Genomic DNA, 20,769 nt, shown 5'->3' with positions numbered 1-20,769 from the left:
CTTCTCCACAAGTGGAAGAACCTGTCTCTTATCAAAGACTTTCATAATTTTAAAGTGGTGTCTTCGCTCACCCCTCAGCTTTCCCTTTTCAAGAGAAAGGTTTCTCAGCCTGTTTATTCTTTCCTAATAGGTATAACTTCACATTTCTGGTATCATCTCTGTAAATCTTATTTGGGCCTCTCTATGCCCCTGTCTCTTCCTTAATAATATGGTGGCCAGAACTGTACAGAGTAATTCAGCTCTGTGCTCAAAGTAGGATTCCATACAAGTTTAGTATAACTTCACTGCTTTTCAATTCTATCCCTCCGGAAATAAACCTGCTTGGTTTGCTGTGTTCCTTCCAGCCATATTGACCTGCATTGCTACTCGTTGTGATTTGTGCATATGTACATATGTGCATCAGCCCTTTGATCCTCTACCAATTCTTATTTCCCAAGCAATGTGACCTCCTTATTGTTCTTAACAAAATGTAATACCTCACACTTGTGTTGAAATTTATTTGCCAATTATATCACAGAATTGTTCCGGTGCAGGAGGCCATTTGACCCAGCATGTCTGTACTGGCTCTCTGAATGAGCATTTCACCTAGTGCCATTTTCCTGCCTTCTCCCCATAACTCTGAACATTGTTTTTTTCAAATCAACTATTTCCCTCTTGAAAGCCTTGATTGAACCTGCCTCTGCCTCAGGCAGTGCATTCCAGACCCAAACCACCTGCTGTTTGAAATAGTTTTTTCTCATTTCACTTTTGCTTCTTTTATCAATTACCATAAATCTATGCCTTCTGGCTCTCGATCCTTCTGCTAATGGGAACAGTTTCTCCCTAACTACCCTGTCAGTATCCCTCATGATTTTGAATACTTCTATCAGATCTTCTCTCCACTACCTTTTGTCCAAGGAAGAGTCCCAACTTCTTCAATCTATTTTCATAACTGAAGTTTCTCATCCCTGGAATCATTCTCGTAGACCTCTCCTGTACTCTCTCCATTGCTGTCACATCCTTCCTAAAATGTTGTGCCCAAAATTGGATGCAGTGCTCCAGCTGAGGTCCAACTAGTGTCTTATATAAGCTCAACATAACCTCCTTACTCTTGCACTCTAAGCCCTATTCATAAATCCTAGGATACTGTATACTTTATTAACTGCTCTCTCAACCTATCCTGCCACCTTTAAAGACTTTATGCACGTTTACACCCAGGTCCCTCTGCCCTTGCACCTTCTTTAAAGTTGTATTTATAGTTTTTACTGTCTCTCCATGTTCTTCCTATCAAAATGTATCACTTCATATTTCTCTGCATTGAACTTTATTTGCCACACGTCTGCCCATTCCACCAACTTGTCTTTGCCCTTTAAAGTTTTACACCATCCTCCTTACAGTTCATCATGCTTCCAAGTTTTGCCTCATCCACAAATTTTGAAATTGTTCCCTGTATGCCAAGGTCTGGATCGTTGATATATATCAGGAAAAGCAAGGGCCCCAATACTAGGGAACTCACTACAAACCTTGCTCCAGCCCGAGAAATATTCTTTAACCACTACTCTCTAGTTGCCTGCATCCATTATATTCTGCAAGTTTATCATTGTCATCTTGTAAATTCTTGCAGTCCTCCTCAGTATTAACTGTCTCCACCCTGCCGTTTGGTGTTATCCATAAATTTAGAAGTTCTGTTTTGAATTCCAAAATCTAACTCATTCATAAAAATTGTGAACAACGGTAGTCCTAACACTGATCCTTGAGGGACCTTATTTTCCACCTTCTGCCACTCTGACCTTTTATCCCTAACCTTCGCTTTCAGTCTTGCAGCCAACTAGCTATCCATTCTGTGACTTGTGCCCTGAACTGTATGTTCTAACTTTATTCATTAGTCTTGTTATGATCCCCATAGAAACCACTAACTTTTAAAAATAGATATGAATTTTCCAGTGACCTATGAAAAGGATCTACTGAGTATTTTCTGTTTTTATACTAAACCATTACCATTTATTTCAGGAATTTGCATTGTCTCCATAGCTGCAATGGATTTGTAACTTTCATGCAGCAGACTTGAATTTCTAGAATGGATTAGTATCAAGCTGATGAATAATTCCTCGACAAAACAAAAACAGAATTACCTGGAAAAACTCAGCAGGTCTGGCAGCATCGGCGGAGAAGAAAAGAGTTGACGTTTCGAGTCCTCATGATCCTTCGACAGAACTTGAGTTCGAGTCCAAGAAAGAGTTGAAATGATTTCAACTCTTTCTTGGACTCGAACTCAAGTTCTGTCGAAGGGTCATGAGGACTCGAAACGTCAACTCTTTTCTTCTCCGCCGATGCTGCCAGACCTGCTGAGTTTTTCCAGGTAATTCTGTTTTTGTTTTGGATTTCCAGCATCCGCAGTTTTTTTGTTTTTATAATTCCTCGAGTCGGCTGAATAAGTAACTAGAAGTGTAAATTGAAGATCATCAAGAGAATGAAGGCAGACGTTCAAAGGATTTATTTTTAGCAGACAATATTTCCAGCAGAGAGTTTACAAAAGCGAAGGGGATCGATACTTGAAAAAGATAAATCAAAGAGGGGAAGTGAAGATGCGTTTTATAGAGGGAATTCCTGTGAGGGGTTGATGTTTGTGAATAACTAAAGGGAAATATTTTTTGAAAACGAAGCAGTGATGGCCCCACGAGCCTGTAAATAGAAGAAAAGGTCTATATTCGGCATAGAAACCATCAAGGAATCCACACTCAACATGGTTCTGAAGAAGTCATACGGACTAGAAACATTAACTCTGTCTTTCTCTCTACAAATGCTGTCTGACCTGCTGAGTTTTTCCATCATTTCTTGTTTTGAGCCCAACATATCCCTCCCATTCCTCAGGCCATCCATACGCCCATCTCAATGTGCACTGTCAATCAATGCTACTCGGCGTTTGATTAGTGGAAACACCTGGAACAATGAACCAATGATGTGATAGAGTGGGAAGAGGCGGGTCCTGAGTGAGGAATGGTCAGTGCGCATGTGCAATGCTGCTGCCGCCGCCGCCGCCGCCGCCATGGCCATGGAGCTGACCTTTTTGGGCACGGGCTCAGCCTATCCGTCCCCCAGCCGCGGGGCCTCGGCCTTGGCACTGCGATACCAGGGCGAGTGTTGGCTCTTCGATTGCGGCGAGGGGACTCAGACTCAGTTCATGCGGAGTCAGCTGAGAGCAGGTAGGCGGCGGGTCCACGGCGCAGCCCGGCCCTCACTCACTCACCCCCTTCCCCCGCCCCCAGCCTCCCCAACCCCTCCAGTCTCCCCTCCCCAACCACCCCCCCAATCTCGTCTCCCCTCCCCATCCCAACCCCCAAATTCTCCCCTCCCCTACCCCCCCGCCCCCAGTCCCGTTTCCCCTCCCCAACCCCACCCCCCCCCCCCCCCAAGTCCCGTCTCCCCTCTCCAGCCCCTCCTTCTCCCCTCTATATATTTTCTTTGCCTTCCTAATTTCCGTTTTAATTTTTCGGCTGCACTTTTTATACTCACCTAGGTTTACGCGGTATTAAGCCCTTGGTCTGGCCTGCATGTGACACCAGGTCCTCAGCAATGTAGTTGACTCTTAAATGCCCTCTGACATGGCCTAGCAAGTCACTCGGTTGTATTAGAATGCTAGAAAATCAATAAGGAATGAAACCGGACGGACTACCTGGCCTCGACCTTGGCGCTGGAAACAACAACGGCAAACTCAACCCTGGTGACCCTGCAAAGTCCTTCTTACTAACATCTGGGGGCTTGTGGCAAAATTGAGAGAGATGTCTCACAGACTAGTTAAGCAACAGCCTGACATAGTCATACTCACGGATTCATACCTTATAGATAATGTCTCAGACACCACCATCTCTGTCCCAGTGACAGGACAGACCTAACAGAGGTGGTGGCACAGTGGTATACAGTTGGGAGGGAGTTGCTCTGGGAGTCCTCAACATCAGCTCCAGACCACATGAAGTCTCATGGCATCAGTCAAACATGGGCAAGGAAATCTCCTGCTGATTACTACATTCTGTACCCCAGTTACCTGATGAATCAGTGCTCCTCCACATTGAACACCATTTGGAGGAAGCACTGAGGGTGGCAAAGGTGCAAAACATACTCCGGATGAGTTACTTCAATATCCATCACCAAGAGTAGCTTGGTAGCACCAGTACAGACTGAAGCTGGCTGAGTCCTAAAGAACATAGCTGTTAGTCTGGGCCTGCGGCAGGTGGCTTGGGAACCAGCAAGAGAGAAAAATGTGTTTGACCGCATTCTCACCAACCTGCCTGCCGCAGACTCATCTGTCCATGACAGTATCAGTAGGAGTGACCACCGCACGGTTGTTGTGGAGATGAAGTCCTGTCTTCACATTGAGGATACCCTCCATTGTGTTGTATGGCACTACCACCATGCTAAAGGGGATAGATTTCGAACAGATCTAGCAACTTAAGACTGACAACTATGAGGTGCAGTAGGCCTTCAACAGCAGCAGAATTGTACTCAACCACAATGTGTAACCTCATGGCCTGGCATTCCCCCCAGTCTAACATTACCAAGTCAGGGGTTGGAACCCTGGTTCAATGAAGAGTATAGGACCGCATGCCTGGAGCAGCATCAGACGTATCTAAAAATTAGGTGTCTGTTTGGTGATGCTATAACACAGGACTACTTGTGTGCCAAACAGCATAAGCAGCAAATGATAGACAGAGCTAAGCAATCCCACAACCAACAGATCAGATCTAAGCTCTGCAGCCCTACCACATCCAGTCGTGAATAGTGATGGACAATTAAAAAACTCACTGGAGGAGGAGGCTCCACAAATGTTCCCATATTCAATGATGAGGGAGCCCAGCACATCAGTGCAAATAGTAAGTCTGAAGCATTTGCAACAATCTTCAGGCAGAAGCGCCGAGTGGATGATCCATTTCAGCCTCCTCTGGAGGTCCCTGGCATCACAGATACCAGCCTGTAGTCATTTTGGTTCGGTCCACGTAATATCAAGGAATGGCCGAAGGCACTGGATACTGCAAAGACTATAGACCCTGACAATATTCTGGCAATAGTACTGAAGACTTGTGCTCCAGAACTTGCCAAGCCAAGCTGTTGCAGTACAGCTACAACATCAGCATCTACCCGGCAATGTGAAAAATTGCTCAGTGTGTCATGTACACAAGCAGGACAAATCCAACCCAGTCAATTGCAGTCTACTCTCCATCATCAGTAAAGTGATGGAAGGGGTCATCAATAGTGCTATCAAGTGGCACTTGCTTAGGAATAACCTGACACTCAGTTTGATATTACGTGTTACGCCAATTCCTAACCTCATAACAGCCTTGGTTCAAATATGGACAGAAGAGCTGAACTCCTGAGGTGAGAGTGACTGCCCTTGACAAGGAGCCTGAGCAAAACTGGAATCCATGGGAATCAGGGAAAACTCTCCAAAGATTGGAAGATGATTGTGGTTGTTGGAGGTCAATCATTTCAGTTCCAGGACATCACGCAAGAGTTCATCAGGGCATTGTCCCAGGCCCATCATCTTCAGCTGCTTCACCAATGACCTCCCTGCCAACGTAAGGTCAGAAGTGGGGAAGTTTGCTAATGATTGAACAATGTTTAGCAACATTCTATTGCATGCTCCCTATTGCATTCTCTCTCTCTCTTCATGTAACGCCATTGGTTATCCGAAGGTTATTAATCAGGACACTCCACAAATTTCTACATCTAGAAGTTTTTCTATGATGTCATGTTATCACAATGGGACAATTAGAAGGGACAGGCCCCAACAATTTCCTTAGCAGGTACAGGGACTGAACCCGCAGCATCGGTGTTATTAAACACTGCACCTAGCCATCTGAGCTAATCAGTCCTATAGTAGTGAATTTGCCCCTTTTTTGTCCTTCAACGCACATGGCCTCATTTGATGATCCTTGTATAATATTGTCCATCCTAACAGTTATAATTACTTCTTTAATCAAAATTGAGATTCCCCTCCTTTTTATTGCTCTGTCTTGCCTTAAAACCTTGCAACCAAGAATGTTGAGCTCCCAATCCTACCCTTCTTTCAGCCATGTCTCAGTAATAGCTATAATATCATAGTCCCACTTATCAATCTTTGCTCTTAGTTCATTTGTCTTATACTTCAATGTAAGAAGTCTAAGGAATACATCATTTAGTATTGCTAAACTCCCTTAAAGTCTATTTTTCAGCCTTTGTTTCCTCTTCAAAATTTGCTTACTACTTTTCTGCCTTCCACTTCCAACTTTTCTTCTTTCCCTTCTGAATTTACTCTCAGGTTCCCGTCCTCCTGCCAAGCTAGTTTAAACCCTCCCAATAACACCTGCAAAAACACTTGAGACTTTTGTTCCTGGCCCTATTGAGGTGCAACCTGTCTGACTTGTACACGTCCTACCTCCGTTAGAAGTGGTCCCAATGCCTAAGGAATGTAGAGCCCTCCCACCTGCACCATCTCTCCAGTCAAGTATTCATCAGCTCTATCTTCCTATTTCTGTACTCACCAGCATGTGGCACTTGGATAAATTCAAAGATTGTTACGTTTGTGGTCCTGCTTTTCAATCTCTCTCCTAGCTCACAGTGGAAAGGGGAAAATAATTGCCAGGCTGCTTGCTCAGGTGGGCAAAAAAGATCTAATTTATTCGTTTGGTGTTTATGGGACCTTGCTATACAGACATTGCTTGCCCCATTTTCCTATTTAGTAACAGTGACACCACTTCAAAATTAATCCATTGGTGATAAAATGCTTTGGATTCTATTGAGAATGTGAAATTTGCTATATAATTGCAAATTATTTCTTTAAAATGTTGGTTTTATATCACTCCTCCTTCAAGTGCCATGCCCTAACTGGTGGTTGGTGACCTTGAACTTCCATTGGATTGGTCCATGATTATGCTTGGGAAAGTACTGCAGTGATTTGCAGCTGCCTTCTGCGATATGGCTGACCAGGAAGCTCTTCTATACTTACCACCTGCCATCTGGCATATTGGACGGATTTAAGGGCTGATCATCAACGTATTTGGCTATGTTAGGAAGGCACCTTCCATAGCCATCAAACCCTGAAGTGGGACTTGAATCCAGAGCTTCTGGCCCAAAGGTAGGGGCCTTACCTCTGCGCCATAAGACCTCTCTATATTTCTCCACATTAATAAAAGTAAAATTCTCAGATTTGGGCAAATTATGTTAAACTGTTCTCTTTAGAGTCTGGCTGATTTTTTTCCTGGGCAATTTTGAAGTTGAGAATTGCTACCTTTTCTGGTTTTGTACGAACTGCTTTTGAAAATTTCTAAATAGATGCGAAAACATTTTTTCAAATTTTGCTTTTCTGTGTCAGGTAATGTGGAGCAATTTGAGTTAAGGTTTTTACTGAATTTTTGGAGCTTTAAAAAGGTCAGAACTCAAGCCATAATCATAGGATTGCCACCTTTTACCAAGTTCCAAAATCAGAGTACTCGGATCAATGAGTTTTGATGTTTGCATGGTTGATGTGGCAAATTAATTAAATTAGTTGATTATTAGCTCAATTTGAGCATGAAGTCTCCTCACAGTTGCGAGTTTCTGCTGTGGGTCTTCACGTGACTGATTTTCGATCCACAGATCTTTGGCACATGGGGCAGGATGTCCCAGGGAGGTAGTGGGATTCAGGGTACAGGATTTGCTTCATTTTCTTTCCTTTTCTGTCACCGCTCTGCCTCATCATTAAGACATTGTGACTCAAATTGTGATGCAGCTTGATTTCCAATTTGTTGCCATTCTGAACAACTGGTAGCTTCTCCCAATCATTAAGGTCAATGCTGCCATGCTTAAAAAGGAGCCTCATAGTGTCCGTGAAGCGTTTTCTTTGTCCTCCCCTGGCACAGCCATTTGAGAGTTGAGAGAACTGGATCCAGTGATGGAGGCAGTTTTTGGCTATCCAGACACAGTGGCCAGTCTTTTATTTTCCAACACATGCATCTGTCACCTGTGTGCAGATTCTTGACTAGGGGCTCATAGTTTCACAACCCTGTCCCCATTGTCAATCATCCATCACCATAGGACTTGGCAGATGGACCATGGTAGAGTCTGCGCGTGACTTCATTTAACATGAGGAATTGAGACATTGTCCACGTGATACTGATGGGCTGGTGGTCAGATTTTGGTGACTTGTGAAACCATGATGACCAGGACCGCCTTGTGACTGCAGTCATCTTCTGCCTTTGCAGCCAATGAGATATAATCTTCCTTTGCCTGTTCTGCCATAGAGAACTTTTTGGGTTGCACTTTGTCTGACACCTCACCTGACCTTGCTGCCATGGCTGGTCCTATCAGGGGTAAAGAACTCCTGATGGCATTGCTCAAGGGGTTGTCGAAACACACAAGCCTCTTCAGGACGTCAAGGCGGGGATCATGGAGTATAATGGATGCACGTTTTAAGATCAGCAAATGTTTTTTTTTTGTTTCAAAATTCTGACTTTTAGTTTTGGACAATTTTCCAGATACTATTCCAAAGTTATATTGGTGCAGAAACCCCCGCCTGTGCCCCACCCCCAAAGACAAAAATCTTGTTTTCTGCTTTCATTTGTGACACTAAATTCAGACCTAAAAATCTCATATTTAGATATTTTGTGTCTATCTTTCCCAGAAGTCTATTTGTACCCCTCTGGTTTCTGCCTCCACAACGGTACTGAAAACATAACACATATATGAATTAGGAGCAGTAGGCCATTCAGTCCCTCAAGCCTGCTCTGCCATTCAATAAAATCATGGCTGATAATCCAGAGATTATTACCTTTGAGATTCTGCTTCTTGGTACCTAGCTCCTCATACTGACTATGCAGAACCTCTTTCCTTGTCTGACCTATGTTGTTGGTACCTACATGGACCACGACGACTGGATCATTCCCCCTCCCACTGCAGTTGAACCCAGGTCCCCAGAGCTTTATCCTGGGTCTCTAGAATATTAGTCCAGTGACAATACCACAATGCCACTGCCTCCCCCGAGAATAATCCCTATGTATGCTACAATTTACTGTGCTTAGTAAATGTCAGTACCACTGAGAACTATAAAGTACACATTTCTTAACTACAGAGGTATGTGTTTTAGGTGTTTCCTTGATTTATTTTATTTTAATTTTAAAGTTTTAGTTCCATTTTAATCATAGATTCATAGGTCTACCTTAACTCCTGTGTCCTAAACTGGATATTAACACACTGTCCCTAACACTAAGCACTTATTGACCAATCAATTTACAAAAGTACAGTGCCTATAGCATTTTAAACCCTAGGAACAGAATAAACCTTGACCACTTACTAGATACTCACCAGATAGTCACCAAATAGCAAGCTTCTCCAACCAATCAAACTGCCTCTTTGCTGCGATATCACTGTTTGTTTTCTCATGCTGTTTTGAATCTCCCGACTGCCTCTCCACTTGCGCTGCTTTCAATTTCCCTACTGCTTTGCCACTCGCGCTGTTTTCAATCTCCCGACTACCTCGCCACTCACTCAGCTTTCGATCTCCTGACTGCCTCGCCACTCGCTCAGCTTTCGATCTCCAGACTGCCTCGCCACTCGCGCTGCTTTCGATCTTCAGACTGCCTCTCCACTCACGTTGCTTTCGATCTTCAGACTGCCTCTCCACTCACGTTGCTTTCGATCTTCAGACTGCCTCTCCACTCACGTTGCTTTCGATCTTCAGACTGCCTCTCCACTCACGTTGCTTTCGATCTTCAGACTGCCTCTCCACTCACGTTGCTTTCGATCTTCAGACTGCCTCTCCACTCACGTTGCTTTCGATCTCCTGACTGCCTCTCCTCTCGCGCTGTTTTCAACCTCCCGACTGCCTCTCCTCTCGCGCTGTTTTCAACTTCCTGACTGCCTCTCTGCTCGTGCTGTTTTCAATCTCCCAACTGCCTCTCCTCTTGCGCTGTTTTCAATCTCCCGACTGCCTCTCTGCTCTCGCTGTTTTCAGACTCCCGATCGCCTTTCCTCTCGTTCTGTTTTCTATCTCCCGACTGCCTCACCACTCCCTGTTTTCAATTTCCCAACAGTCTCTCCATTTGCGCTGTTTTCAGACCCCTGACTGCCTCTCCTCTTGCACTGTTTTTAATCTCCCAATTGCCTCTCCATTCATGCTGATTTTAGATTCCCAACTGCCTCTCCACTCGCGCTGATTTCAATGTTTTGACTGCTTCTCCACTCCTTGTGACTGACGAAGGTAAACTATCCCTCCTTGACCTGTCTGGAGCCCTTGACACAGTTGATTGCTCCATCCTGCTCTAATGCCTCCACACTGTTGTCCAGATGGATGGGACTTCACTCACTTGATTCCATTCTTATTTATCTAATTGTAGCCAGTGAATCACCTACAGTGCCTTCTCTTCCCATTCCTGCATTGTTACCTTGGGTGCCCCACCAAAGATCTATTTCCCCCCTCCTATTTGTTATCTATATGCTGCACCATGGTAGAATCAGCAAAAACACAGCATCAGTTTCCATGTGTAGGCTGATGGCGTCAGGCTTTACTGCACCACCACCTCTCTCAACCCCACTTACTGTCTCACTCATCAGACTACTCATTCAACATCGAGTACTAGATGAACAGAAATTTCTTCCAAATAAATATTGGGAAGACTAAAGCCTTATCCCTCCCAACCTTTGCAATCTCCTCTGGCTCCACAACCCTCCCAAGACACCCATATTCTAATTCTGGCTTCTTGAGTATCCCCAATTTTAGTCACTCCATTATTGATGACTGTGGCTTCAGCTGTCAAGGCTGAAGTTTGGATTTCCCTCTGTCTGCCTCCCCTCTCTTCCCTCAAGACCTATCTCCTTGACAAGCTTTTGGTCATCTGCTGTAAGATTTCCTCTTGTGACTCATTGTCAAATATGGTTTTAAACACTCCTGTGAAGTGCCTTGGGGTAGTTTATTATGTTAAAGATGCTACATAAGTGCCAGTTGTTGTGACTAATTTTAAAATGCAAATGCATATAATGTTCTGATATTTCCATTTTACTTTATAGGGAAAATTGCAAAGATTTTCATTACTCATCTCCATGGTGACCATATGTTTGGTTTGCCTGGTCTCTTGTGCACAGTGAGTCTCCAAAGTAGTCCTCTCTCAAACAAACAACCTGTTGAGATTTATGGGCCTGTTGGATTAAGGAAATTTCTGAGGACAAGCATGGAACTTTCTCACTCACAGTTGCTCTTCCCATATGTAGTCCATGAACTGGTTCCAACAGAAGATCAGTGCTTCCCTGAGGAATGGAGGGAACCTTGTATACAGAAAGTGGATGATCAGCTTCATCCTCAGGAACTGCCAGGAAAAACAATTTATCTTAATCCTCAGGAAGACTATTACAATCTTGTCACTCATGAACAGTTCATCGTAAAAGCTTTCAGGCTTTTTCATCGCATACCATCTTTTGGGTTTGTAATTGAGGAGAGAAAACGACCTGGAAAACTTAAGACACAGAAACTGAAAGATATGGGTAATTTTGTAAATGTTGTCAAATAGTTTATTTTTTAATTGCACTTTTTCAGCCCAAGGGATTGCCAGAATCTCTCTTCATTCCCAGCATGAAGTAACTTGAGATCCAAAAACTCGTATTTTTAATTGAGACTTCAACTTAGTTCAAACAACCTATTAGAAACAATAAATGTATGTACAGGTACAGTGTCTCAAACCTGGCTGTCCAAAAACCGGACACTTATAATGTTCGAAGCATCAATTTTAATTAAGTAAATTAAAGAAAAACTTACCTGGACAATTCTGCTAGGTGCTGCATTGGCGTGGTGTGGCTCCCACTTAGGAACCTGCTTTGCTCGCTGCTCTATCCCACGCTCCAAGCTTGACCCGAACTGCCCACGGCCCGAACCGCCTGAGCAGAAACCCAACAATATCCGAAATCCACCATGGCCCCAGTCTCGAGGTTGTAGGATTTGAAGTACTGTGCCTGTATTGGAAATTAAAATATCAGAAATAGAGTGGGTCATGAGGTTCAAAGCCTGATTTTGCTGATTTTTGCCGATGGAAATCTTCAGAAGGTGAGCATAGGTAAGGCAGAAAGCCCATTAGAAAATTTTTTGCTTTTCCTATTCTAAATCAAAATGTAATGCAGTGCAATTTTGTGATGGATTGTTTTTCAAGAATTGTCTTGACCCAAGATCTGTTTTCTTACTCAAGTGCCAATGACTTGTGCATTTCCAGTATTTTCTACTTTTACATAGTCATAGAATGGTTATGGCACAGAAGGAGACCATTCAGCCAATAGTGTATATGCCAAAACAAAAACAGAATTACCTGGAAAAACTCAGCAGGTCTGGCAGCATCGGCGGAGAAGAAAAGAGTTGACGTTTCGAGTCCTCATGACCCTTCGACAGTGTATATGCCAGCTTTCTGCAAGAACAACGGGGCTAGTCTCATGCTCCTGGCCTTTTCCCTATAGCCCTTCATATTATATCTCTTTGTGCTTATCCAGTTCTCTTTTGATAGTGTTATTGAAGGATGTGATGTTGTGGCAATAATGGAGACTTGGTTCAAAAAAGGGCAGAAATGGGAACTAAATATTCCTGGATATAAGGTGAATAGAAAAGAAAGGAGGGTGAAACGAACACAATGGGCTGAATGGCAGTCTTGTGTTCTGATAAATTTTTCTATGAAAGAAAGTAGGATGGGTGGCAGTATTGATTAAAAATATTAAAGTGAATGACTGTCCTGGAGGTATCAAGGGCAGAATCTCTTTGGTTTGAGTTAAGGAACAATAGGAGTACCATTAGACTAGAGGTGTATTCTGTAAGCCACATTTAATAGGGAAGATATAGAGGAGCAAATTCAGGGCAATTATAAAGGTGCAAGAGCTGTAGAGAGTGATAATGGGGGACTTAAATTATCTTAAAATAGACTGGGATAGAAATAGTGTAAAAGGGGAAAGGGTTTCTGAAGTGTGCTGAGCAGAATTTTCTAAATCAGTATGTTTCTGGTTCAAAGAGGAAGGAGGCATTGCCGTATCTGATTCCAGGGAATGTGGGTGGGTCATGTGGCAGTCAGTGAATGCTTAGGGGGACAATGAACATAGTATCATAGGGCTTAGGTTAGTTATGGAAATGGACAAGGAGTAGTCTAGAATAAAAATACTTATTTAGAGTAGGGCTCATTTCAGTGGGTTGAGAACATGTCTGTCCTGGGTAAGTGGAATCAAAAGTTTGCAGGCAAAACTGTAACGGAACAATGAGCCACCTTTAAAGAGGGGATGGCTTGGGTATAGTCATGATATATTCCCAGAAAGGAGTAAGGTAGACAACTGATGTCAGAGTACCCTTGATGACGAGAGAGATAGAGAATAAGATGAAGTAGAAAAAGGGGGTGTATGACAGAAGCCAGGTTGATAAAACAAGTGAGAACCATGATGAATATAGAAAGTTCAGAGGGTGAGTGAAAAAAGAAATCAAAAATTCAGGGAGAGAATATGATATGAGACTGGCAATAAATATAAAAGAGAATCCAAAAGTCTATCATAGACTTGGGTGCATAGAGCACAATTTCAAAATTGCAGATGACACAAAACTTGGAAGGATTGTGATCTATCAGGAGATTAATGATGGACTTCAAGAGAACATAGACAGGATGGTGGAATGGGCGGCCATGAGCTAGATACAGTCTAACACAGAAGTGCGAAGTGGAACCTTTTGGTCAGAAGAAAGAGGAGAGGCAATATGAACTAAAGGGTGCAATTCTAAAGGGGGTTCAGGAACAGAAACCTGGGATATATGTGCACAAATTGTTGAAGATGGCAGCTTAGTTGAGAAAGTAATTAGAAGGTATACAGGATTCTGGACTTTATAAACAGCAGCATATACAAAAGCAAGGATGTTCTGATAAGGACACTGATTTGGCCTCAACCGGAGTATCGTGTCCAATACTGGGCACTGCATTTCTGGTAGGACGTGGGAGGGCTTTGGAGAGGGTGCAGAAAAGATTTACAAGAATGGTTCTAAGATGAAGGATATCAGTTACCTGGACAAATTGGAGAAACTTTGGTTCTTAGAGAAGAATGGGTTGACAGGAGATTTGATAGAGATGTTCAAAATTATAAGGGGTCTAAAGTAGATGGACAGAGCCCCTTCCTATTGATATATGCATCGAGAACCAGAGGAAAGTAATTTAAAGTGATTGGCAAAAGAACAAAAGGTGTCATTAGGAAAAACCTTTTTATGCAATGATAGTTATGATCTGAAACTCACTGTCTGAAGGTAGGGTGGAGGCAGCTTCATTCAGGGCTTTCAAAGGAAATTGGATAATTATCTGAAGGGAAATGTTTACTGAGCTACAGGGAAAGGGGCTTGGCCTAAATAGCCAAGTGGTTATGGTACTGGGTTTGTAACCCCAAGATCAAGAGTTCAAATCTCACAATGGCAAACTGTGAAAGAATGTAATTTGCTTGGCCTAAATAGCCAAGTGGTTATGGTACTGGGTTTGTAACCCTAAGATTAAGAGATCAAGAGTTCAAATCTCACAATGGCAAACTATGAAACAATGTAACTTCATCTGAAACAGATGGAAACAGGTTTACTCAAAAGAGTATCAAGAGTTCAAAATTTAAAAGATTTAAAAGATTATCAAGAGTTCAAATCTCACAATGGCAAACTATGAAACAATGTAACTTCATCTGAAACAGATGGAAACGTGTTTGTACTTGAAAGAGTTACAGGGAAAGGGCTGGAGAGTGAATGTAGTTAATTGCTCTTGCAGAGAGCTGGATTGATGGGCCAAATGATCACCACCTGTGCTGTAACAGTTTTATGAGAAGAGTGGTTTGTGTAAGTGTTTACTAGCGATTTTGTTTTGTAATTTCCTTGCCTTGTGTTTCGGTGAAACATCCTTGTCTGTGTTGTTGAAGGTAAAATGCTTCCTTCCATAATAGCAGCCTTTATGAAAAACAGGAAAAGTGGTGATTAGATACTGGTGTAAAGGAAAAATTGCAGGTGCCACAGCTTATGAAGAGCATTTTATGTCCTGCTTTACCTGCTAACAGATCCTGTTTTTTGAGTGGCTGCAATTGGCATTGATTTGTTTAATACCTGCCGTGAATATACAAGCATACGAATTAAGAGCAGGAGTAGGCCATTTGGCCCCTTGAGCCTGCTCCGCCATTCAAAAAGATCATGGCTGATCTGATTGTGGCCTCAACACCACTTTCCTGCCTATCCCTGAATTCCTTTGACTGCTTTATTAGTCAAGACTCTTATCTACCTCTGCCTCAAAAATATTCAATGACCCTCCCTCTACCACTCTCTGGGGAAGAGAGTGTCACAAACACATGACCCGCTGAGAGAAAAGAATTCTCCTCATCTTTGTCTTAACTGTGGGACCTGTTATTTTTAAACCATGTCCTGTAGTTCTGATCTCTCTCATAAGGGGAAACACCCTCTCAGTATCCACTCTTGTCAAATCCTCTCAGGATTTTATATGTTTCAATACAATCACCTCTTGTTCTTCTAAACTTCAGCGGATACAGGCCCAAACTGTTCAACCTTTCCTCATAAGATAATCCCCTCACCCCAGGAATCAGTCGAGTGAACTTTCTCTGAACTGCTTCTAATGTGTTTATATCCTTGCTTAAACTAGGAGACCCAAAACTGTGTACAGTACTCTGGAAGTAGTCTCGCCATTGCCCTGTACAACTGCAGCAAAACATCCCGACTTTTATATTCCATTGCCTCTGTAATAAATGACAACATTCCATTTGTCTTCCTAATTACTTGAGGTACCTGTATACTTATTTTTCCTGATTCGTATCCTTTCATGTCCCAGGTCCTTCTGTTTACAGAGTTCTGAGTCTCTCTCCATTCAGATAATTATGCTGCTTTTCTATTTTTCCTGCCAAAGTGGACAAGTTCACATTTTCCCACTTTATACTCCATCTGCCAAACTTTATTCCATTCACTTTACCTATCCAGCCCTTTAGCAGAGTCTTTACGTCCCCTTCACAAGTTACTTTTCTACCTATCTTTGTGTCATCAGCAAATTTAGCAACTATGCATTTGGTGTCTTCATTCACAATCTATGTTAGCAATTTAATCATATTTAGTATTTGGGGTTTGTGCATGTTTAATATTTACGATCAGCTTTCTCTGCATGGTGGGTTTTTCTCTCTGTAAAGTACTCTATTTGCTTGTTGAGCCATGTGATCCAACAGCCTGGTAACGCTGCCAAAAGAGAATTATTTTAAAATTGAAAAATGCTTATTATTATTTTTCTGTCTTTTCTGCTTTTGCTGTACATTTTTAACTTTTGTTCAATGTTATGTGGTTTGCATTATTTTAGGTGTTCAACCAGGACCTTTGTATGGGAAACTAAAAAACGGACAAACCATCACTCTTAACAATGGCATTACGGTTTTTCCCATGGATGTACTAGAAGCTCCTATTCCAGGTCGGAAAATATGCATTTTGGGAGATTGCTCACGTATTGTGGGTGACATGGGTAAAAAGCTTTGCATTGATGCAGATGTGCTGGTGCATGAGGCCACACTAGACGACAGTCAGTCAGACAAGGCTGAGGAACATGGACACTGCACTCCAAAGACTGCTGCAGAGTTTGCAAAATCGTGTAAAGTTAAACGACTGATCCTTACTCACTTCAGTCAAAGATACAAGCCTACACCCTTGACTAATGCTGGAGATGATGATGTAATGGAACTGAAGACACAGGCTGAGCTGGTGCTGGAAGGACAGGAAGTGACACTAGCTGAAGATTTTATGGTGATTGAAATCCCTTTCAACAAGGCAAAGCAACAAATAATCCCAGCACATTAAAAAAAATTCTGAAGTAATGTAACATTAGACTAGATTCTGAATCAATATGTTAAACTTTACAGCAAGATTAAATCACAAATAATGTAGGTTTTACAAATTTAAGATGGAGGTATAATTTGTTACTATAAGGTAATCAGCTTTCAATCAATCTCCTTGGTTAACTTGACTATGTGGACTGGAAGTGGAAGCAATGATGTCTGCCATTTGCTCTTGGTCTCTGTGGTGTGGATGCTGTAAGTTCAGGAGGAATCTGTGTTATATTTAAAAGTCCTCATTTCCACCATGCGCTATGCCTTGGTTAGGGTTTAAACCTTCTGCTGAGTGAAATTTGAGGTAATGTGGAATTTATTAATTTCCAAGCAATCAACATTTATGATCAGATGGCTAGGGCAATTGCTGTCGAGATGGAGGGGTGGGGGTGGAATTTGAATATTCTTGTTGCTTGCACATTTGGCATCCAGTGAAACGTATTCCACCTTCACTGTCTGGAAAAATTTAACCACAGATGGCAAGTTTGAATTGCAAGCCTTATCTTGCAATGGGACATCATTCTAATGCTGTTATTCTCAATAAGTAGACTTTTATGAAATTTCTAACAGCTTACCACGTTTATTCAGTGTGTAGTTGAACCATACAAATAGGCAATGCCCCATGTTCTTATTTTATCCTGAATTAGATGATCTTAGTGGGACAACATTGGGGTACTTTCAGCACATTCTGGTTTTGGAGGGGGAAATGTAGTCAGTGTTCCTGCTTCTGACTGGTATCCAGTGACGCTCTTGAAGTTCCCAATTGTGAATAGTGGGGGAAGGGCAAGGTTGTGTTTGATTTTGATTTGTTTTTCACCTACCCCACTCCCACCTACAAGAAGTCAATAACAAACCATTCAATTTTAACTTTGGTCATAAATGTTCAAATGGCCAGCTAGTAAAGGTGAACTGAATGATAGTAACAATTACACCCCAGTCTTTTCCTGATCTCTTGAAGCTGCTGGCCTGCTGAAATGCTATTTCCCAGGCAATAGTGGTCTTCTGGTAGCTTACTAAAGTGAACATTCTTAATCTGAATCTGGCGAGTGAGCTTTATCCAAGATTGATTTGTATCCACATACATGCAGGGATCCTTGTATAATATGCTGGCTTCTCTGTCTCCACAGTCTTTGGACCTTAGAGGCCAATTTTAGTATTATACCACTGTTCCAGCTGAGATACACTAATTCACAAGAGATTAAGGGGTTGAACCTGGGATTTCAAGGCTTAAAACTATATCCTGTACAGTATTATGTTTGTCAGTAGAAGCATTAGTATGTCCCAGAAAGGTAATTTTAGCTGAATACTATGTGATACAATAGATGGAACCACAAAAGCGTTGCACAGTGGAGATGTAAACTGTAGTTTATTTGCCATGGTTTCCCAACTTCAAATGTGGAGAGAAGAAATACTCCTGAAGGGGTGTTTGACTGGCAAACCCGAGTTTGAGGACGACTGGCAGATATTTTGGGAGCAGTTCTTGAGTCCATTCTGCTAGCTGAGATAGGCTGTACAATATACTTCAGGAATGCCATCCAGAGGCCGAGCCAATGTTTGAGAAATTTAGCTTGTATGGAATGTTGCATTTTTTCCCTATTTAGCTCTACTAACAAGATTTAAAGTGGAATTGTAGTGTCATGGTGATGCCTCAAATTGAATGTTTGCTGTACACTGCCCACTATCCTTGTTTTGTATCATTATGAATGATTTGTGCGGTAGGGAAGTCTTTCTTGGACTGCCTCTAATAACTGATGAAATGGTTAAAGATAGATGACAGAGACAATAGCAAGTCCTCAGTGTTTCAATTTCACGTTTATGGCTATATGTGAACTGTTAGAACATATCTACATTTCAAGTTGTCTCAACTACACATAAGCTATTTTCTTCACAGTTAATTTAATTCCAGATCTTCAGACTATAACTGCTGCTGAGGGATTGGCTAACCTGCACCATCTGATATAACCAAGCCACGTGGTGTTGAATGAGAGGGAACAGTGATAACCAGCGTTATGTTTCTTCTGTTAGCATCCACTTTCAAGTCTTGGGATGTGCCTCACCTCCCTAAATATGATTGAAAATATAGAGGATTGTCCGCATGACCCTGTATCCTATTGCCCCATTTTATTGTGTTGCCATGTTGCCCATTCTAACTTCCTTTTTAAGAATAATTTTGTTCCAATTTATTTTCTTATCTCCCTTTTGCACTGCCACACATTGGCAAAGGAAAGAGTGTTGTGCAGTCTTCAACTTTAGTGCACTTTTCTGCAAAACAGCTGTTATGTCTGGGCCAAAATTGCTGTTTCAATTTTATATTTCACAATTGAACAGAATGATGCCCTCAGTTTGGGTATGGGAACATAATAGCAACATACAGGCATTGAAGAAATTCAATACTGAAAATTGGGTTTCTCCACACATTATCACACAACCGTAAGAAAGACATTTATCTGGCACTTTACAGCCTTCCGGACTGAATATTGATTTCAACAACTTTAGGTCTTGACCTCCCTCCTCCATCCCCACCCCCTTTCTGTTTCTTCCCCCTTCCTTTTGTTTTTTTCCAATAAATTATATAGATTTTTCTTTTTCCCACCTATTTCCAATATTTTAAAATATTTTTAAATCTTTTATGCTCCCCCCACCCCCACTAGAGCTATACCTTGAGTGCCCTACCACCCATTCTTAATTAGCACATTCGTTTAGATAATATCACCAACTTCGACACCCATGGGTTCTTTTGTTCTGCTGTCTGTGACATCTTTTGATGATCTGCTTTTGCCTACAACCACACCACCCTCCACTTCTCTCTCTCTCTCTCTCCCCCCCCACCTTAATCCAGCTTATATTTCACCCCTTCCTGGGATTCACCTAGTTCTGTCAAAGGGTGACGAGGACTCAAAATGTCAATTCTTCTCCGCCGATGCTGCCAGACCTGCTGAGTTTTTCCAGGTAATTCTGTTCTTGTTTTGGATTTCCAGCATCTGCAGTTTTTTGTTTTTTGACATTTATCTGTGGTCATTTTTAAAATTTAAGAGAGCGTTTTCCTTTTTACAGATTATTTATACAGAATTTCAGGGATTTGGAATGGGTGACATGGCAAATCAGTAGAATGAAGCAAAAGGATACAGGATCATGCTGACAATCCTCTATATTTTCAATCATGGTTATGGAGGTGAGGCACATCCCAAATACTTGGAAGTGGGTGTTAACAGAAGAAGCATAATGCTGGTTATTGCTGTTCCCCCTCATTCAACACCACATGGTTTGGTTATGTCAGATGGGGCAAATTAGCCAATCCCTCAGCAGCAGTTATAGTCTGAAGACCTACTGCATTCTGAAAAGGAAATAGATTCAATTTTTGCCAGATTGCATTCACCTCCCATTCACTTTTGCTTTCCTCTGCTGTCCTGGCAAAAAAAATCTAAACTATCAAATAAGCATTATTGAGATGTATGAAGTTTTTTAATGTCACAAAGGCCAAAGGGTATATTGTGGTTGAATTAATGATTATTGTGCTTAAGACTTTTGTTTTTAGTTTTTTTAACTCTCCCTTTCTCTACTAAAGGAGTTAGGAAAGACCTGGGATTAATCCTATAATTTAACTAATTTGTCTAATTTAGTAATAACCCAGTCAATGCATTTACTTGCTGAGCCATCAAGGTGCTTTGTTTTCTGTGAACATTTGTTAATTCTGTTCAAACAACTAAACTGCAACTTGTATTTGAATAAAGTGTCTTGCTTACAAAAATAGAATCTCGTTCCCCTTTTATGTTGCGATACTCCTTCCCCTGCTACTTTTCACTAGCATAACGTTAAATTCAATTGCAGATTGGAAGACATGAAGATGAATTTGTCCAGCCTGAAGCAAGACTAGACATAAAAAAAAGTTTACTTCTCCAATTTCATAGAGCCGTTGATTCTGAAATAGACAATCTAAAACACCTAATGGTA

General features: G+C 41.9%; 1 protein-coding gene across 1 annotated transcript; it reads left to right on the top strand.

Annotated features, from left to right (window-relative positions):
- The first annotated feature begins 3,022 nt into the window (after window positions 1-3,022).
- Window positions 3,023-18,773, top strand: elac1 (elaC ribonuclease Z 1). The gene is made up of 3 exons (XM_041192335.1): window positions 3,023-3,182; window positions 10,993-11,463; window positions 16,299-18,773. The coding sequence occupies exons 1-3, from the start codon at window positions 3,026-3,028 to the stop codon at window positions 16,787-16,789; spliced, it is 1,119 nt and encodes a 372-aa protein (XP_041048269.1). The 5' UTR covers window positions 3,023-3,025; the 3' UTR covers window positions 16,790-18,773.
- Window positions 18,774-20,769: the final 1,996 nt, after the last annotated feature.

Source organism: Carcharodon carcharias, chromosome 1 (genome assembly GCF_017639515.1).
Source record: "Carcharodon carcharias isolate sCarCar2 chromosome 1, sCarCar2.pri, whole genome shotgun sequence".
NCBI lineage: Eukaryota > Metazoa > Chordata > Chondrichthyes > Lamniformes > Lamnidae > Carcharodon > Carcharodon carcharias.
The sequence above is the reverse complement of the archived record's forward strand: the minus strand, read 5'-3'. Positions and strand labels throughout refer to the sequence as shown.